At 42.0% G+C, this 16,843-nt stretch overlaps 4 protein-coding genes across 17 annotated transcripts in view; 3 read left to right on the top strand and 1 right to left on the bottom strand.

Moving 5' to 3' along the window:
• The first annotated feature begins 1 nt into the window (after position 1).
• On the top strand, positions 2 to 2,094 carry si:dkey-174n20.1 (uncharacterized protein LOC796174 homolog). Its single transcript, XM_041042328.1, has 4 exons — positions 2 to 408; positions 663 to 905; positions 1,048 to 1,350; positions 1,601 to 2,094. Exons 1-4 carry the CDS (start codon positions 288 to 290, stop codon positions 1,858 to 1,860), a joined length of 927 nt encoding a protein of 308 aa, XP_040898262.1. The 5' UTR covers positions 2 to 287; the 3' UTR covers positions 1,861 to 2,094.
• Positions 2,095 to 2,398: 304 nt separating this feature from the next.
• On the top strand, positions 2,399 to 4,246 carry LOC121184564 (nuclear factor 7, brain-like). The gene has a single exon (XM_041042326.1). It carries the CDS (start codon positions 2,547 to 2,549, stop codon positions 3,984 to 3,986), a length of 1,440 nt encoding a protein of 479 aa, XP_040898260.1. The 5' UTR covers positions 2,399 to 2,546; the 3' UTR covers positions 3,987 to 4,246.
• A 502-nt stretch (positions 4,247 to 4,748) lies between these two features.
• Positions 4,749 to 6,656, top strand: LOC121184565 (nuclear factor 7, brain-like). Its single transcript, XM_041042327.1, has one exon. The coding sequence runs from the start codon at positions 4,882 to 4,884 to the stop codon at positions 6,319 to 6,321; it is 1,440 nt and encodes a 479-aa protein (XP_040898261.1). The 5' UTR covers positions 4,749 to 4,881; the 3' UTR covers positions 6,322 to 6,656.
• Positions 6,461 to 16,843, bottom strand: part of camk2b1 (calcium/calmodulin-dependent protein kinase (CaM kinase) II beta 1) — a 66,654-nt gene continuing 56,271 nt past the window's right edge. For 12 of the 14 annotated variants that reach the window (XM_041042314.1, XM_041042316.1, XM_041042323.1 and 9 more), the window contains 4 exons: positions 13,224 to 13,299; positions 13,024 to 13,118; positions 12,549 to 12,782; positions 6,461 to 11,670 (listed from right to left, as the gene is read on the bottom strand). In XM_041042314.1, the coding sequence (XP_040898248.1) occupies positions 12,550 to 12,782; positions 13,024 to 13,118; positions 13,224 to 13,299 (404 nt within the window). In that variant the 3' untranslated portion in view covers positions 6,461 to 11,670; position 12,549. Of the gene's footprint in view, positions 11,671 to 12,548; positions 12,783 to 13,023; positions 13,119 to 13,223; positions 13,300 to 14,107; positions 14,285 to 15,320; positions 15,465 to 16,188; positions 16,279 to 16,843 lie in introns of all 14 variants that reach the window. The other 2 variants (XM_041042312.1, XM_041042311.1) reach the window with 1 other exon arrangement.

The following is a 16,843-nucleotide window of genomic DNA, read 5'->3' as shown; positions in this document are numbered from 1 at the left end:
CTTCACATATCGCTGATTCAGAATGAATTGTAGGGTATTGCTAAATTAAATAAAGTAACTATCCACTTCTGTGAGTAATTCGTCTCGGATCGTCTCCGCCAAGTTGCTGGCGACAAGATCTAGAATGGACGAATGGCTGAGGGGACGGAAATTACATTTTTCTTAGTGAACTAGCAAGCTAACAAGCTAGCTGACGTTAGCTCCGGGCTCACATACAGCAGCATCAGTAGCATCAGTGGCTGCTAATAATAAGAGATAATTGTTGTCAAAGTTGTTCTCACAGGGAAATGTATTTTCTCTACACAATTATCGCGTCTTTAGTTTCTTTTTTCATTTTGAAATGGATGAAAAAGAGGAGGTATTGCACCGATCTGAAAAGACTAGATGGCAAAACAGTTCTTATTACAGGTGAATAAACGCGTCTTGCTTATTGCAGCAATTATCTTTTTAACTAACCTCATGGGTTAACGGGCTATACTGTTTGAATCAGTGTGGTTTGAATTCATATAGTCTGTCACTGACATTTACACGAAACATCACATCCTGTTGCCTGATATTACAATAAATTTCTGATTATTGCTGGCAGTGTTACTGCTGTTCTCTTCATGCCACAAGCCTCACATGAGCACTGAAACACGAATTTACACATTTTTTCTTTGCAGGTGGGAATTCTGGCATTGGCAAGGAGACAGCTGTTGCCCTGGCAATGAGAGGTGCCCGTGTCATCATTGCTTGCAGAGACCTGGACAAGGCTGAGAAGGCTGTGAGGGAGATCAAGTTCAAGAGTCACAGTCTTAATGTCCTTCACATGGAGGTGGATCTGGCCAACCTGCGCTCTGTACGGGAATTCTGTAAGAGCTTCCTTCAGAGAGAGAAGAGGCTTGACATCCTTATCAATAATGCAGGTGAAGGGGTCTCTTTGTATCACCAGAGAAAGAAGGAATAGTAAAAATGTGCTATTTCAAATTGAGCAGTGAGTGTTTAACCAGTGTAGCAGTGTACTCATTGTTCCGATCTCTTTCTTTTCCCTCTGCTTTCCTTCTTCAGGCATGCCTAGTGTCCTCGACTGGACCGACGACGGCTTCAGCATGTGTTTTGGGGTCAACCATTTAGGCCACTTCCTCCTCACCAATCTGCTTCTGCCTCGCCTGAAGGAATGTGCCCCCAGCCGTGTTGTCACCCTCACATGCTCCACCTACAAATACCAGAAGCTGGACTTCCAGGACCTCAACTACAACCTGCTGCCTTTCTTCACGTACTGCCGCAGCAAGCTGGCCAACATCTACTTTAGTCAGGAACTGGCCCGCGTCACAGAAGGGAAAGAAGTGACCTCCTATGCTGTGCACCCTGGTAAGAGGTGGTGTTTTTAAGAACTAACGAGACTTCTAAGTCGCTTTTCTTGTTTTTAGTTCACTGGATTAGCCAAAAACAGACATTCTACGAGTACTTAACACATAAATGGTTTCACAAATGTAATAATGTTGCTGAATATATACTTGCAGTACAATCTAAAATTAGCCATGCAGAGTTTGTATTTATACTGCCCTTCCTGATGTTTTGGTATTTATCCTGATATCTCTGCTTACGTGTGCTGTTTCAGGTTTTGTCCAAAGTGCGTGGACTTGCCACTACTCCTTTCTGTTCCGGATGCTGATGCAGGTGATCATGTGGATGTTTTTTGTGCCATGTGAGATTGGGGCTCAGACTGTCATCTATTGTGCTGTGTCAGATGAAGCTGCCAAACACAGTGGGGGTTACTTTGTAGACTGCCGACCTTCCATTCTGCGTCCTTTCGCAAGAGATGCTGGTGTGGCAAAGAAACTGTGGGAGGCCAGTGAGAGACTGGTCAAACTGGCCTGATGGTGGAAGCTGAGAGACTGGTTCTTTGATTTTATTTTTTTGACAATTGTTATTTATGGTCATCTGCTTTTTTTAATTGCATATTAATGTTTTTCATAAATATTTGTGTTCTATACTATGCACATGCATAGATTTATTGTTCCTTTATGTGCTTGTGTATTTAAGAGCTAATGTTTTGTGGATTATTAATTTCCTATGCACAAATAAAAGTACAATTTTTCAAACATGGAAGGTTACAACATCATTTAATTAAATTAAATTACTTTAAATCTATTCTTTCTTACACTTTGTGCATGAAAAACATTGTGTCACTTGGTGATTATTTCCTAAACATTTTACAAAAAGTGCATGAAATTCAGGTTTTTAACCTAGGTGTTTCTGTAGTGAAACAACTGTTGCAATGTCACTGCTTTCTAACAGATATTTTTAACATCTGTAACACAGGCACAGCACCACATGATAGGACAGGCGCAAAAGGTAGGTTCTTTCCGATCCGGTCTCCACCCATAAATCAAGTACATGAAACTGAAAGCAAACTTGCAGTGTTGGTTAAAACCAAGAGAAGACATTATATTACGCGTTGGGATCTCTACTGAAGAACACAAATTCGGTGGATTATAAAGTCGGAGGGACTTTATTTTGGTGAGTCTTGTCACTAATTTAAAGAAATCTGAAAATCAGAGGAAATGGCAGAGAGAGCTCTTGTTGAAAGTTTCCTGAACTGCCACGTGTGTTCAGAGACTTTCAGAGATCCTGTGTCTCTGAGCTGCAACCACAGCTTCTGTTCAAGCTGTCTGCAAAAATTCTGGGAGCAAGCTGAAAACAAAAACTGTCCCATTTGTAAAAGAAGGTCTTCAAAGGATAGTCCATCCATAAACTTTTCTCTCAAAGAACTAGCCGACACCTTTGCTAAAAGACAGAATAATGCTTCACCTGAGACTGAAGGAGAAAAAGAGAATGAGAAGGAGAAGGTGGTGTGTGATAAGCACCCAGATGTCCCTTATTGGTTCTGTGAGGATGAAGACAGAGCTGTGTGTCCTGTCTGTGAGTTTTCCCTCCACCACAGTCACAAGGTGGTTCCTATAGAACAAGCAGTCAGTGACCTGAAGGAGCAGCTGAAATCTGACTTGAAGTCTCTACAGGACAAGAGGAGCAAATACAAACAAGTGGAGAAAACATACAATGAAATGATTCAACACTCCAAGAAGCAGCTGCTGTCCACAGAGAGACAGATCAGAGCAGGGTTCACCAAGCTCCAGCAGATCCTGAAAGAGGAAGAGGAGTCCAGACTGGCAGCTCTGAGGGAGGAAGAGGAGCAGAAGGGGAAGAGCATCAGCAGAGAGATGAAGATGATTGAGGAGCAGATCTCCTCTCTGTCAGACAGTATCTCTGCTGTTGAAGAAGAGCTGAAGAAAGACAACGTGTCCTTCCTCAGCAGCTATAAACCCACTCAGACCAGAGCCAGAGCCCAGAGCTCACTGTCAGATCCACAGCTGGTCTCAGGAGGACTGATAGATGTGGCCAAACACCTGGGCAACCTGTCCTTCAGAGTCTGGGAGAAGATGAAGGAGAAGGTCCACTTCAGTCCTGTCATTCTGGACCCAAACACAGCAAACCCCTGGCTCTATCTGTCTGATGATCTGACCAGTGTGAGACAGGGAGACACAAAGCAGCAGCTCCCTGACAATCCAGAGAGACACACTAATTATACCACTGTTCTGGGCTCTGAGGGCTTCAGCTCAGGGAAACACAGCTGGGAGGTGGAGGTGGGAGACCACCCTGAGTGGAATGTGGGTTGGGTTAAAGAGTCAGTTGAAAGGAAGGAGGAGAGATTTATTTCACCAAAATATGGAGTCTGGTGTTTATCACATGTCAGTGGAAAATACACCAATGGTGTTGGTCAGACTGTCACAGTGAACAAGAGTCTCCAAAGGATCAGAGTCCAGCTGGACTATGACAGGGGGGAGGTGTCCTTCTACAATGCTGAAGACATGACTCACATCTACACTTACAGAGACACGTCCACTGACAGACTCTTCCCATGTTTCAACATTGGTTCAGCTGGTGATGCTAAAACCACTGATCTCAAACTACATGATGCAAAACGTTCCTTGGTTGTTGTATAATATACAGTAAATTTCCAAAGCACAAAATGAGATACTAAAGCATAAATGTAGGCTTAACTAAGTGTGTGAAAATTGTTTGTGAGAACTAGGACAAGAAGATTTAAAGCTTTTATCTTCTGAATTTTTTTAATTTACAGTGTGCACAATCACATGGAAATTAACAAATTATTTCTGTTTTATCCATATGAACAAACTCAATCTCTTTATTTTTGTTTCTTCTTTATGTTAAATTCAAAAACTTGGTGGTGAGTAAATATTCTGATCAGCAATTTATGTCCTCAATTACTTCTATCAATAAATCATTCCAGCTATGCTGCAGTTCTACATGTCTGTACACACAGAGAGACATTGGTTTTTCTATTTAAACTGTCAGTTTTATTGATAACACCTTAACACATTTTCTTGAAAATGTGTTAAGGTGTAGGGGGTCATGTCTGGTTAGCACGATCACGCATGAACGCCTTCAGGTAAATTAAATCTATTCTTCCTTACACTTTGTGCATGAAAACCATTGTGTCACTTGGTGATTATTTCCTAAACATTTTACAAAAAATGCATGAAATTCAGGTTTTTAACCTAGGTATTTCTGTAGTGAAACAACTGTTGCAATGTCACTGCTTTCTAATAGATATTTTTAACATCTGTAACACAAGAACACCACCACATGGTAGGACATGCATAAAAGGCATGTTCATTCCAATCATGTCTCCACCCATAAATCAAGTACATGAAACTGAAAGCAAACTTTCAGTGTTGGTTAAAACCAAGAGAAGACATTATATTACGCGTTGGGATCTCTACTGAAGAACACAAATTCGGTGGATCATATAGACAAAGTTGGAGGGACTTTATTTTGGTGAGTCTTGTCACTAAAGAAATCTGAAAATCAGAGGAAATGGCAGAGAGAGCTCTTGTTGAAAGTTTCCTGAGTTGCCATGTATGTTCAGAGACTTTCAGAGATCCTGTGTCTCTGAGCTGCAACCACAGCTTCTGTTCAAGCTGTCTGCAAAAATTCTGGGAAGAAGCTAAAAACAAAAACTGTCCCATTTGTAAAAGAAAGTCTTCAAAGGATAGTCCATCCATAAACTTTTCTCTCAAAGAACTAGCCGACACTTTTGCTAAAAGTCAGAATAATGCTTCACCTGAGACTGAAGGAGAAAAAGAGAATGAAAAGGAGAAGGTGGTGTGTGATAAGCATCCAGATGTCCCTTATTGGTTCTGTGAGGATGAAGACAGAGCTGTGTGTCCCGTCTGTGAGTTTTCTCTCCACCACGGTCACAAGCTGGTTCCTACAGAACAAGCAGTCAGTGACCTGAAGGAGCAGCTGAAATCTGACTTGAAGTCTCTACAGGACAAGAGGAGCAAATACAAACAAGTGGAGAAAACATACAATGAAATGATTCAACACTCCAAGAAGCAGCTGCTGTCCACAGAGAGACAGATCAGAGCAGAGTTCACCAAGCTCCAGCAGATCCTGAAAGAGGAAGAGGAGTCCAGACTGGCAGCTCTGAGGGAGGAAGAGGAGCAGAAGGGGAAGAGCATCAGCAGAGAGATGAAGATGATTGAGGAGCAGATCTCCTCTCTGTCAGACAGTATCTCTGCTGTTGAAGAAGAGCTGAAGAAAGACAACGTGTCCTTCCTCAGCAGCTATAAACCCACTCAGACCAGAGCCAGAGCCCAGAGCTCACTGTCAGATCCACAGCTGGTCTCAGGAGGACTGATAGATGTGGCCAAACACCTGGGCAACCTGTCCTTCAGAGTCTGCGAGACAATAAAGGAGAAGGTCCACTTCAGTCCTGTCATTCTGGACCCAAACACAGCAAGCCCCTGTCTCTATCTGTCTGATGATCTGACCAGTGTGGGAAATGGAGACAAGAAGCAGCAGCTCCCTGACAATCCAGAGAGACACACTAAGTATGCCACTGTTCTGGGCTCTGAGGGCTTCAGCTCAGGGAAACACAGCTGGGAGGTGGAGGTGGGAGACCATCCTGCATGGACTGTGGGTTGGGTTAAAGAGTCAGTTGAAAGGAAAGGAGAACGATATGCTTCGCCAGAACATGGATTCTGGTGTTTATGGCACGGCAGTGGAAAATACACCAATGGTGTTGGTGAGACTATCACAGTGAAGAAGAGTCTCCAGAGGATCAGAGTCCAGTTGGACTATGACAGGGGGGAGGTGTCCTTCTACAATGCTGAGGATATGACTCACATCTACACTTACAGAGACACTTTCACTGAGAGACTCTTCCCATGTTTCAATATTGGTTCAGCTGGTGAAGCCAAAACCACTGATCTCAGACTACATGATGCAAAACGTTCCTTGGTTGTTGTATAATATACAGTAAATTTCCAAAGCACAAAATGAGATACTAAAGCATAAATGTAGGCTTAACTAAGTGTGTGAAAATTGTTTGTTTGTGAGAACTAGGACAAGAAGATTTAAAGCTTTTATCTTCTGAATTTTTTTAATTTACAGTGTGCACAATCACATGGAAATCAACAAATTATTTCTGTTTTATCCATATGAACAAACTCAATCTCTTTATTTTTGTTTCTTCTTTATGTTAAATTCAAAAACTTGGTGGTGAGTAAATATTCTGATCAACAATTTATGTCCTGAGTTACTTCTATCAATAAATCATTCCAGCTATGCTGCAGTTCTACATGTCTGTACACACAGAGAGACATTGGTTTTTCTATTTAAACTGTCAGTTTTATTGATAACACCTTAACACATTTTCTTGAAGTTAGAGAAACACGTGTAGCACGTAAGAGAACAGAGCAATAATCCGAAGAATCAGAGAACTAGAGGATTAATATTATTATACAGAAGAAACCCAAACTGACAAAAAGAGACAAAGGGGAACTAGAAAGACCCAACTGCAGGGAAATGACTGAATAAGGTTGAAAACAGAGGGACTGAGAAAAAGAGTGAAAGACACCCTACGAAGAGAAGCCAACTCAGTGTTGTCAGTGCAACTTAGTCACTGGCTGGAGAAAGAAGATGGCAGAGGTTCAGAGTGAACACAGTGGCTCCAGTTTATCTCAGTAATGCTTCATCTGATTAAATAGCTGACGGAAAGGCAGCACTAGAGGAGGACAGTTACTGCAGTTTATATGTTGGGCTGCACAATTAAGCTTTTTCATTCATGATTCTAGCTTTGATAATTCATATGTAATGATGATTTACCAGTGCTATTGGTGCCATTTCAGTCACGACTGTGCAGCTTTGATCAATAATCGCCATAGAAGCTGGTTCTTATTCTACGTTGATAGACTGCTGTTGTCTCTGACTGGATGATCCGTTAGATTTAACTCTAAAATTAACTTATTGTGCAGCTACATTTGAAGCATCACTCTGCCCTACGTCTGTGTCTGTTTGTGCTTTATTTAGTGTGACTGCGCCCCCTGCTGGAGCTCATTCACGCTTCTGATCTGTCAGTGGGAGTCCAGTGCCATTCCTCAAAGTCACATGCGGGCTCAGAGAAGCACCGGCCACTCTTGCCGCTGATGGTGAACACGTGCTGCTCGTATTCTCTCAGCTATGTACAAAAGGCAGCCATTCTGCACTGACAACACAGAGCCCCATAGAAAAGCATGCGAAATAATCTTCATCATTATCACCGTCAACATCGTCAAAGTCATCCTAAGTGCCACAGTCATCAATATAATCATCCTGATCATCATAATCATCTTCATTATATCATCTTGAGACAAAAATAGTTATATGCACTTAAAAAGCTGAGAAAATAGATAGAGAAAGGTCGAGTATACCAGCATTCAGTAGAAAATGAGAAACCAAATAAAAAGGAAAACACCAAAAAACAAGTGTCCTGTTGACTGTCATGCAAAGAAAATGCCAGCTACGCTGCTAATTAGTTGCAGTTGTGTAACACTGTGTACTCCCTCATTTTAAATATGTGAATCTTATTATACTGATTTTCAAGGCTAGTAAACACACTAAGGAGAACAGAAGAACAACACCTTTGTACTGTGCATGCTGCTATTTCTTCTTTTTTTTTTTGGAGGAGGAGGGTGGGGGTCATGTCTGGTTAGCACGATCACGCATGAACGCCTTCAGGTAACCTTTGACCTTTTACTATTACATCAGGGTCAACTGGACACGAACATTATTACTGTGACATGAGTACAATACAACGAGTCAGTGCTTCACCTTGAAGGAAAAAAAACCCTTTCATCTGAAAAAAAGCTTCATCGCCTCAAAAAAGGGCGATGAAGCTTTTATAGGGATAGTTCACACAAAACACAATCCTGTATTATACAAGTTTTAAAGTAACTGATGTCCCACTCTGGCAAAGTGGTAATGTGACCTAAGTGGAAGGAAAAAAAAAAAAAAAGGACACCATAAAACTGCAAAAATAAGATCAAAGCCAGCGTAAATCTGAAGCTGCAGAAGAAAAACATCAGAAAAAGAAAAAGTAATTCACACCATGTTGGTCGTTACAGAAAAACACATGCAGGATGCAACTTGGGTGTACTATCCCTTTAAAAACATGTTTTACATGGAGCAGTGTCCCTTGAACAACAGACAGTACTTGCACAAGTGCATGAGCTGTACAACGGGGAAAAAGAAAAACAAAAAAAGAGAGGAAAGAAAAGCACAATAAAAAATATCCACTAAAATAAATAAATAAATATTCAAAATAAATAGAAACCTGAGGACTATTCACCAAACGGACTGCCCGGTCTCTTAATATCTTGGTCTGACCAATAGGGGCGAGACACATGAAAAGGCAGCCAATGGTGGACGAGCAAAGTACAGTGGAGCTGATCGCAAGTCAAACCCCCACAAAAATCAGTCTTCAGTGCTGCAAAGTCCATCCGTTCAATCCTGCCACCGCTGGCACAAGCACTTTATATCATGAAAAGCTGATAACACTTTACTGTAACACAAAATCAAAGAGCAAAACAAAGAGTAAAAACATGAAAAACATAATGTAAAACGTGAAAAAAATAAAAGTGTTCAAATCATAAGAAAAACAGTCCTGGGCTGAAGGCAGGGGACTGATATGTCCTCCGAAATAAAGCCTTCTCCTTCCATCATCTCTTCTTCAACACAAACCCCCAGAATTTACCCCCCTCCCCCAGGCTTGTAAAGAATACACACTGAGAGCAATGGATGTACTGTACATGCTTGCAGACACACACACGCAACACACACACACACACACACACACACACACACACACACACACACACACACACACACACACACACACACACACACACACACACACACACACACACACACACACACACACAAGTATTGCACCCTGTGGCAAAGGACTGTCCTGAAATTAGGAAGCAGACCACAGAACAGAGAAGCCCTATGAAACCCTCACATCGACAGACATTCATGAACATCATGGTACGGTGGAAAAATTCTACCACTTGTAAAAGCTTCAAGCATCCACATCCTTTATTCTTCAACACTGATATGGGCCTAAGTGTGTGTGTTTCCCCATAGACAAACAGGCAGTAGCACCAGCTTTCTGCACTATGGCTTTGGAAGTGAGAAAGGACACACATCCACCGGGATCCTTTCTTTAGAGCACTGACTTCTTCTGTTCGACATTTTTACAGAATCTAAAAAAACAAAACAAAAACGGGGAACTGCACCGACACTTCAGCGAGTTAAAAATATCTGAAACTTTTAGTAAAAGAGCACTGAGCATTCAAGCGGGTATTCAGCTGTCGCCTAGCAACAGCAGGAGCCACCAGCAGCGCATCCCCTCCCTCCCTGAGCACCACCATCATCAGTAGCTGGGGGGTAAGGTGGCGGGGGGCGGGGGGCAAGGCTGAACTGCTGCTCACTGAGATTTCTGTGAATTATCATTGCGTGATGGCAGAGATGTGGGGGAAGAGAACAGAGAGGTTTGGGAAGTATGGCAGCATGTCAGTGCCACCGTCACCGAAAACCTGTGCTCAGTCTCCTGGTCTGAAGAACTGTCGTAATTACAGCAAGATACTTTGATGTTACTGTATTTTAAGACATATTTTAGTCATTATCATAACATACCAAATCATTTCACCGTAACAAAAAGCCGTTCTCTGCCTTTCTTTAGATCTGCAACAATTTCCTTAATCAATTAAAAATGTTTTTCAAGAAAACGTAGAACTTGTTCAAGGCTCTCACACGTGAAAATGTATGGCTTTTCTTGGTCCTACATTAATGACAATGTAGTATTTTGGAGACTGGACTGTTGGTTGGACAAAATTAACCGTGTGAAGATGCCACCATTGACATCATCTGCTGTAATATTTCCTTCTGTGATAATGAGGTGAGGAGATGTGCTGTCATACTTTTTTTGTTAAAACAAAATAAGTTGGTATGTTTTTAAGTATCTTGTTATATTAAGAAAATGCTTCTCCACATAATGAAAAACATTTTTTTTTCCTCATGGAGGCAACAATATAAAACAAGGAAGGGAACGCTGTTGCTAACAGAAAAAAGCAATATGGTTTTCTTCTTCTTATGCATCTTCACGGTGCTGCTTCATTTTTTTTAGACCTCACTGTTCAGGGTGCTGGAGCACAAGGCATACTAGGATTATAGACCGAGATGGAAAAGTAAATTCATCATAAAACTCTTACTGCACGCTGTTTGTTTTTTTATATACTGAGCTTTGCTAACCCCTCCTCTGGCCGTTCACATTGCAACAAGGGAACAACAACAACAACAGGTTTCTCCAACTGTACAGAGTCATTATTTTTTTGGACTAGCGCGCGCTATGTGTCTGCCTTAGATAACCACAGTTGCACACATGCAAGGACTCACTCTCTACCTTCACACGACACCCATCAGGCACACCCCTTCCAAAAAAAAAAAAAAAAGACAAAAAAAAGGAAAAAAGACAAAAGGAAAAAAAAAAGCACAAAAACAAACAGACAAAACCAAGTTGACCATGAGTTTGGGTGCGGTATTATAGCTAACGTACAAGAAGCAAATTACAAAAACTGCTAATATCATTTTCCACTTAATAGCCACAATAAAAAACAGCCACTGTTAATATGGGGGAAAAACATGCTTCCTTAAAAAGATAGAGAAAAACAAAACAAAACAAAAGAGATTTCCTTCAACTCTAGAAACCACTGGCATCAAGAATTTCGAATTATACAAATTACATATACAATTGCAAATGTGTAATAATCATAATCATAATAATAATATAGTAATGATAATAATAGATTTTACTTAAAACTTTACATACTGTATTTCCAGTGCAGTGTTTATGTCACACGAGTGTGGATTCACAGGAGGACAAAGAGGGTTGGTGTCACAAAAATTGTGGGGACGGGGAAGAGACAGGAAGAAGGAATCACACGAGTGCTCTAAACACCCCCACCCCCACCAATCACCCAGTGTGCCGGAGGGAAGAAGAGGAAGCTGGGGGGGGTGAAGGACGTTACGTTGCTGTTGTTTGATGGCTGTCAGAAGGTGTTGTAGGGAAGGTGACATACAGGGGGCAGTAGTAGTAAAAGAAGAGATGCATGCTGGGGGTTGAGGCTGGGTGTCCATTGAGGGAGGGTTTGTTGTTGAAGGGTGAGGAGCCCTGTCCCCCCAAACCGACACTGGACTTCCTCCTCCTCCTCCTCCTGCTCTTCCTCTTCCTCTCTCTTTCCAGCAGAGCCCTCCTCACAGACAAAGCTATAGCATTCAACCCTGAGAAGGAAAACAACGTCAAAGTTAATGAAATAAATCACCAATACAGCATGACAGAGATAAGTGCAGTCCAAGTTTAAATTAAAGGAATAGTTCAACATTCTGGGAAAACTGGTTAGCTTAAATTAGCACGGATACTGGACAGACGGGGAAATGTCTGACCTGGCGCTGTCCAAAGGTTATTGTATTTCCCAAAACGTCCAACTATAACTGTTCCTTAAACACCACACAGAGCAATTACTCCCCACCAAAAGAAAAAAAAGGGGCGGTATGCTTTTTACACACCGGTTCGATGGCATGACAGAAATATTCTGGCATATTTTGATGAAACTGAGTGGGTTTTTTTTTAAGCTTTTTTTGTTGACTGCTGACTACAGGCACAGCTCCTCGTGAAGGAGGACACTCCTTAAAACACTTTTCATAACAACCTTTCAAGTCTACAAAGATAAAAAGAAAAAAAAGAAAAAAAAATTAAAAACACCACACAGTACATCTTCAGACTATTTGCATACCAAAGGCTGATGGAAACACACACTGAACACACACTTTTGCTGATTTTCTGCTTAGAATTAACACTTACCTTAAGACATTTTTTTCTGCTTCTAAACAGTGTGAGCGACCAAAATGCCTGTAAATTGCCTAAGGTGCCCGTTCGCCTACTGTTCTATACTTTCCTCTATTTCCACTCTGGTTGTTGTCATTTCAGGGGAAATCCCTCGTCATCTGTGCTGTCTTAATTAATACAGTTAAGGTACAACAGCCGCAGCTCCTTTCCAAAGCAGCAATTTGAAAAAAGCCAAATAGTATAAACATGCCCTGAGAGGAACACCTTCTGTTGTCAGTTTTCTCCCAGTTGTCCCAGTGCTGTAAGTCTGTACCTCACTGGAGCGGCGCAGCTGGTGCGCCTGAGCAGTGGAAGTGGATGTTCTGCCACTTGCTGTCTCTGCGATGCCAGACGCGAGTTTCCTCTGACTGGCTGGACCGCGGCCGACCCTGGCTGTCAACAAACTGAGTCAGGCGGATGTAAGCGATGCAGGCGGCGTCCTCACCGATCAGGTGGACGTGGGGGTTCAGGATGGTGGTGTGAATGGGCTTGCTGTTCTTAGCCAAAACTGAAAAGATGGCGAGGAAAACGTGAGGAGAAAGAATTAGCAAGACGACACAACATCAGTAGTGACAGGGCTAAAAGTGGTAGGCCTAGTTTTTCTCTTTTTGATCCCCATTTTGTGATTTAGACTAATCAGAGGAGTATGTTCACACTAAAAATAAACAAAATAAAACAAGTAACAAGATCAGGAAAAAACATTGTGATTTAAAAAAAAAAACAAATACCAACAAATCTATTAATCTTACGGTTCTCAAAGTAAAATCGGTGGAAATCCATCCCCTCTACCAGGTTGCCCAGCGCCTCTGGCTCAAACGAAGTCAGTCCGGGGTCGCAGATCTTACTGAAGAGGAAAGGTCCGGACATGTGCATCAAACCAAACCTTAACTTTGAACTGTGAACTTGAACAGAAGCCAAAAACAAACCACACACAAACATGCACACTCACGCATATGCCTCAAAGTCTCCGTTGTTGATTGCCTCTATCAGCTGCTCAGTGATCTTGATAATTTCTTGCTTGCGTGCTGTAGAGAAGAGAAGGAAGGGAAGTTAATCAGAGGTAATTGCAACAGCTGGACAGATGGAGATGGGTTAGTTTGTAAATCATATTAATTTATTAATGCAACAACACAACACAGATGCTCAGGCGAAGGCAGTTAAGACTCCAGTGTACAAACATACATACACACTCAGAAAACTATTACTGGTAAAAATAAAAAAAAAAAAAAAATTGTGATAATATTCCAACTTGTCTTGTTGTTTATACAATAAGATGGAAAAATATGTTTTGTGGCAATATGACTTTGATTATAGTGAGGAACACATGCAGAAAAAATCTGTGAAGCCCAAAGTTTGTTTGAGGATTCATCTCTTCTAAACTTCAAACAAATGAAACATCCACACATACGACAGAGAGACACACTTTGCTCATCATGTGATCCTGAACAATTGCCAAACACGCTGTAATATTAACTCACACGTTATCACTTTATATCACTGCAAACAATGTCACGTATGCATTTAAAGACATCACAATTAGTCCAAAAGCAGCCAAACGATGCAGAAATCCCAGATTGCCGTCAGCAGCGCACTCTGTGGCACAGCTCAGAGGCAACAAGCACACACATCCAGGTAGTTCAGTTTCCAACACAGCTGACAAAAGAGCAGTTCAACACAACGCACACTTTGCTCTATGAACGCCAAAGCAGAACACTGACTGTTAAATACGCTCGCTCACGCACAGGCCTGCACTGAAATCCTGAAATGTCATTTGATTAAGCCCCTGATTGGCTGCACTGCATAAGGTCAGGGTGGGTCATGCTCAGTACTCACTCTGGGAGGAAGACAGGGAGGGGCTCGAGGGGGAGTGAGGGGGAGGTGGGGAAGTAGTGTGTGCAGGTGGAGGGGTGGGCCTGGCACTAGATACCAGCGCCGGTGCAGCTTCACTCTCAGGTGCAGGGGCCGCCGGCGCCCTGCGAACGCTGCTTACCAGGTCTGTGAGCCGAGACACTGATTTGCCGTCCAGGCAGGATGGATGGATGGATGGATGGATGGGTGGATGGGTGGTGGTGGAGGAATGCAAGAACAGATTAGAAACAGTGAGCAAGGAACAAAAGAGAGGATAAAGGAATGAAGAAATAAAGCAATCCCTTCAGGAATTTGTAAATACGCGGTGACCATGACTGCAAATGTAATCGATTCTGGCAATATACCATAATTTAGCGTCTGTAATATGGCCAGTCATCACATCTTATCAGTTAAGATGGATTCATCAACTATGCACCAACATAGTTTAGCTGCCTTTGTACTACACATCACACAGAACAGCATTACAAAGGACTAAGCGCACACAGTTATGGTTTGATATGGGAATTCTGGAAGAAGTTAAACACACTTTGGTTTTCATTAATATACATAATCCTAAATTTAGTTAATCCTTGATTTGCACATGGTTATTACAAAGTCTACTTCAAATTTAAGAAACATAGTTTAAATTAAACTACGCAGCTACAATCATAATCACAGAATTATAAACAAATTCAATTTGGCTCATTTTATTCTTTGTTCATTATTCATGTTTGTCGTCTGTGATTCATACTACAAATTTTACACCCTGGCTGTGGAACTGAGACACATTCAATCCCAATGAAGATGTAAATCCACCTGTATAAAAAGTAAATATATAATTTCATATTTAAAAAAGCAATTCCTTATCTCTTTATTAAAGTTCTTGTCCTGCCTTACAAAGTTTGGTCGATGAGAATAATTTGAAAACAAAAATCTTGAAGGGATTTCTAAAGATGCTAAAATAACACGTGCAGCCAGAAACCATCCATCATTAGGAATAAGAATGATCTATTAGAAATAATTTTACTCCTTTTCCTTCCTTCCTTCCCTCGCAAAATGACACGACAGACAGATCATTATCTTGTTGTGGGATCAGAGGAAGGAGAGATGCCAGTTCATATTTCTCATGGTCGCTTAATTTTTCTCTTCCAGTGGTTGTTTACTGTACACTCCCCTGCTGCTTCTCTTTTCTACTTACTCTGCATGGGGACAACAGGGGTGTGTGGAGGGGAGGGGGCGGAGAGGGCAGCGGGAGGCGGTGTGCTGGGTCTCCCTTCCCCGTCGGATATGGGCCCTGAGCCCCTACGCACTGAGCCCAGCAGGTCAGCAAACTTCGCAGCAGCTGAGTTTAGGAGGGAGGGAGGGAGGAACATGGGAGACAGTGCACTTAAAATGGAAGGTTGACCACGTCACTGTGGTCGTTCAGATGGACAAACTTTGTCTTGGACAGCTCTGAGACGAGAGGTAAATTCTCATTTCCTGTAACACAGTAACGCAGTACTGGATGTATCATTCGAGCTCTCCAAGACAAAGTCTGACTCAGACAAAGACAGTGAAGGGAACATAAACATGGAGCAAAATTCATGCTTAGAATTCTCAAAAAACATCAACCCAAAAAAAAAAAAAAAGTTAAAACAATGTTAGGACATAATCGGTCCCCAGTATTGTCTTGCTATTCCACATATGTCCATAAGAGGGAGACAACAGGTTAATATAAACACACGTGGCGTGGGCGGAACAGGCGGGAGGATGGGACAGTCAAAGAGGAGGAATACTACAAAACATCTCAGTGTTTTTCAGATTGTTTCTTTTTTTTTTGACCATTTATATTGTTATTAGATGTTTTAGATTGATAGTAAGAGGTAGGTGATGATTAAAACTCATTATACGTCAGGGTACTACAGGGATTTAGTGGTGCTAAACGGCAGCAGATGAGTGCTTTTAATAACTGCAGGGACTCTGAGAGGAACATACACCAGGAAGGATTTAGTCAAGGTGAACTGGTAGTGGAGCATACGAATATGTGGGAGTTGCAGGCTGCATTTTGGCGGGCCATGCTGACTTACAGTACACAGCAGCTGAGGAGCCCTGAGAGCTATCAGGCTGGGAGCTTGTGCTGGACTGCGCCTTTAGTGAGCTGCTGTCTAAGCTCTTCCCTGATAACATGCAGAATGAGACCAAACACAGAGACGTACGCAAAGAGAGATGACGACCAGCCGCACGTTTTGCAAACAGAAACACAACAGAAATGTCACAGTGAGGAACGATGGCAGGGGCAAAGCAGGCGTGAGCGTGATGGTGGGGGCAGATAAATACAAGATGATAAAGCCAGTCAACCTTTTATTTTCTCGCTCTGAGAAATTACAGCTACTTTTCACTGACAGTCCCCACTGTCACCAGATCTCATTGAAAAAGAAGAGAAAAAAAAGCATTTTCCTCATTATCCCAGTTAATGGCTCCATTTCAGTTGGATTTACAGCTGTGGCTGCTGCTGCATGTGAGGTTTTACTGAGGCTTTAGCGGGAGTCTTCCAGTGAGCAGAGGATGGCTGATGACAACGGTGATGGCCGTGATAATGAGAGAAAGTTGGATGTTACTCATTACCACTTGTCCGTTTTATTTCAGCTGGCACAGAGGGAAACACAACACGAGAACACTCATTGACAAACAGAGGAAAAGAAAATGTCCCTGCATGGGAAAAAAAACTGATGGCACGAGACT

This window comes from Toxotes jaculatrix, chromosome 7, assembly GCF_017976425.1.
Source record: "Toxotes jaculatrix isolate fToxJac2 chromosome 7, fToxJac2.pri, whole genome shotgun sequence".
In the NCBI taxonomy this organism is placed as follows: Eukaryota; Metazoa; Chordata; class Actinopteri; family Toxotidae; genus Toxotes; species Toxotes jaculatrix.
This window is presented reverse-complemented; position numbering and strand designations above follow the sequence as displayed.

Excerpts from the sequence above, each read along its gene's own strand:
- LOC121184564 (XM_041042326.1), top strand. The coding sequence starts at position 2,547 with ATGGCAGAGAGAGCTCTTGTTGAAAGTTTCCTGAACTGCCACGTGTGT.
- si:dkey-174n20.1 (XM_041042328.1), top strand. The coding sequence starts at position 288 with ATGTATTTTCTCTACACAATTATCGCGTCTTTAGTTTCTTTTTTCATT. Across the intron at positions 409-662 it reads CAAAACAGTTCTTATTACAG|GTGGGAATTCTGGCATTGGC; the intron begins GTGAATAAACGC and ends TTTTCTTTGCAG. Across the intron at positions 906-1,047 it reads CATCCTTATCAATAATGCAG|GCATGCCTAGTGTCCTCGAC; the intron begins GTGAAGGGGTCT and ends TTCCTTCTTCAG.
- LOC121184565 (XM_041042327.1), top strand. The coding sequence starts at position 4,882 with ATGGCAGAGAGAGCTCTTGTTGAAAGTTTCCTGAGTTGCCATGTATGT.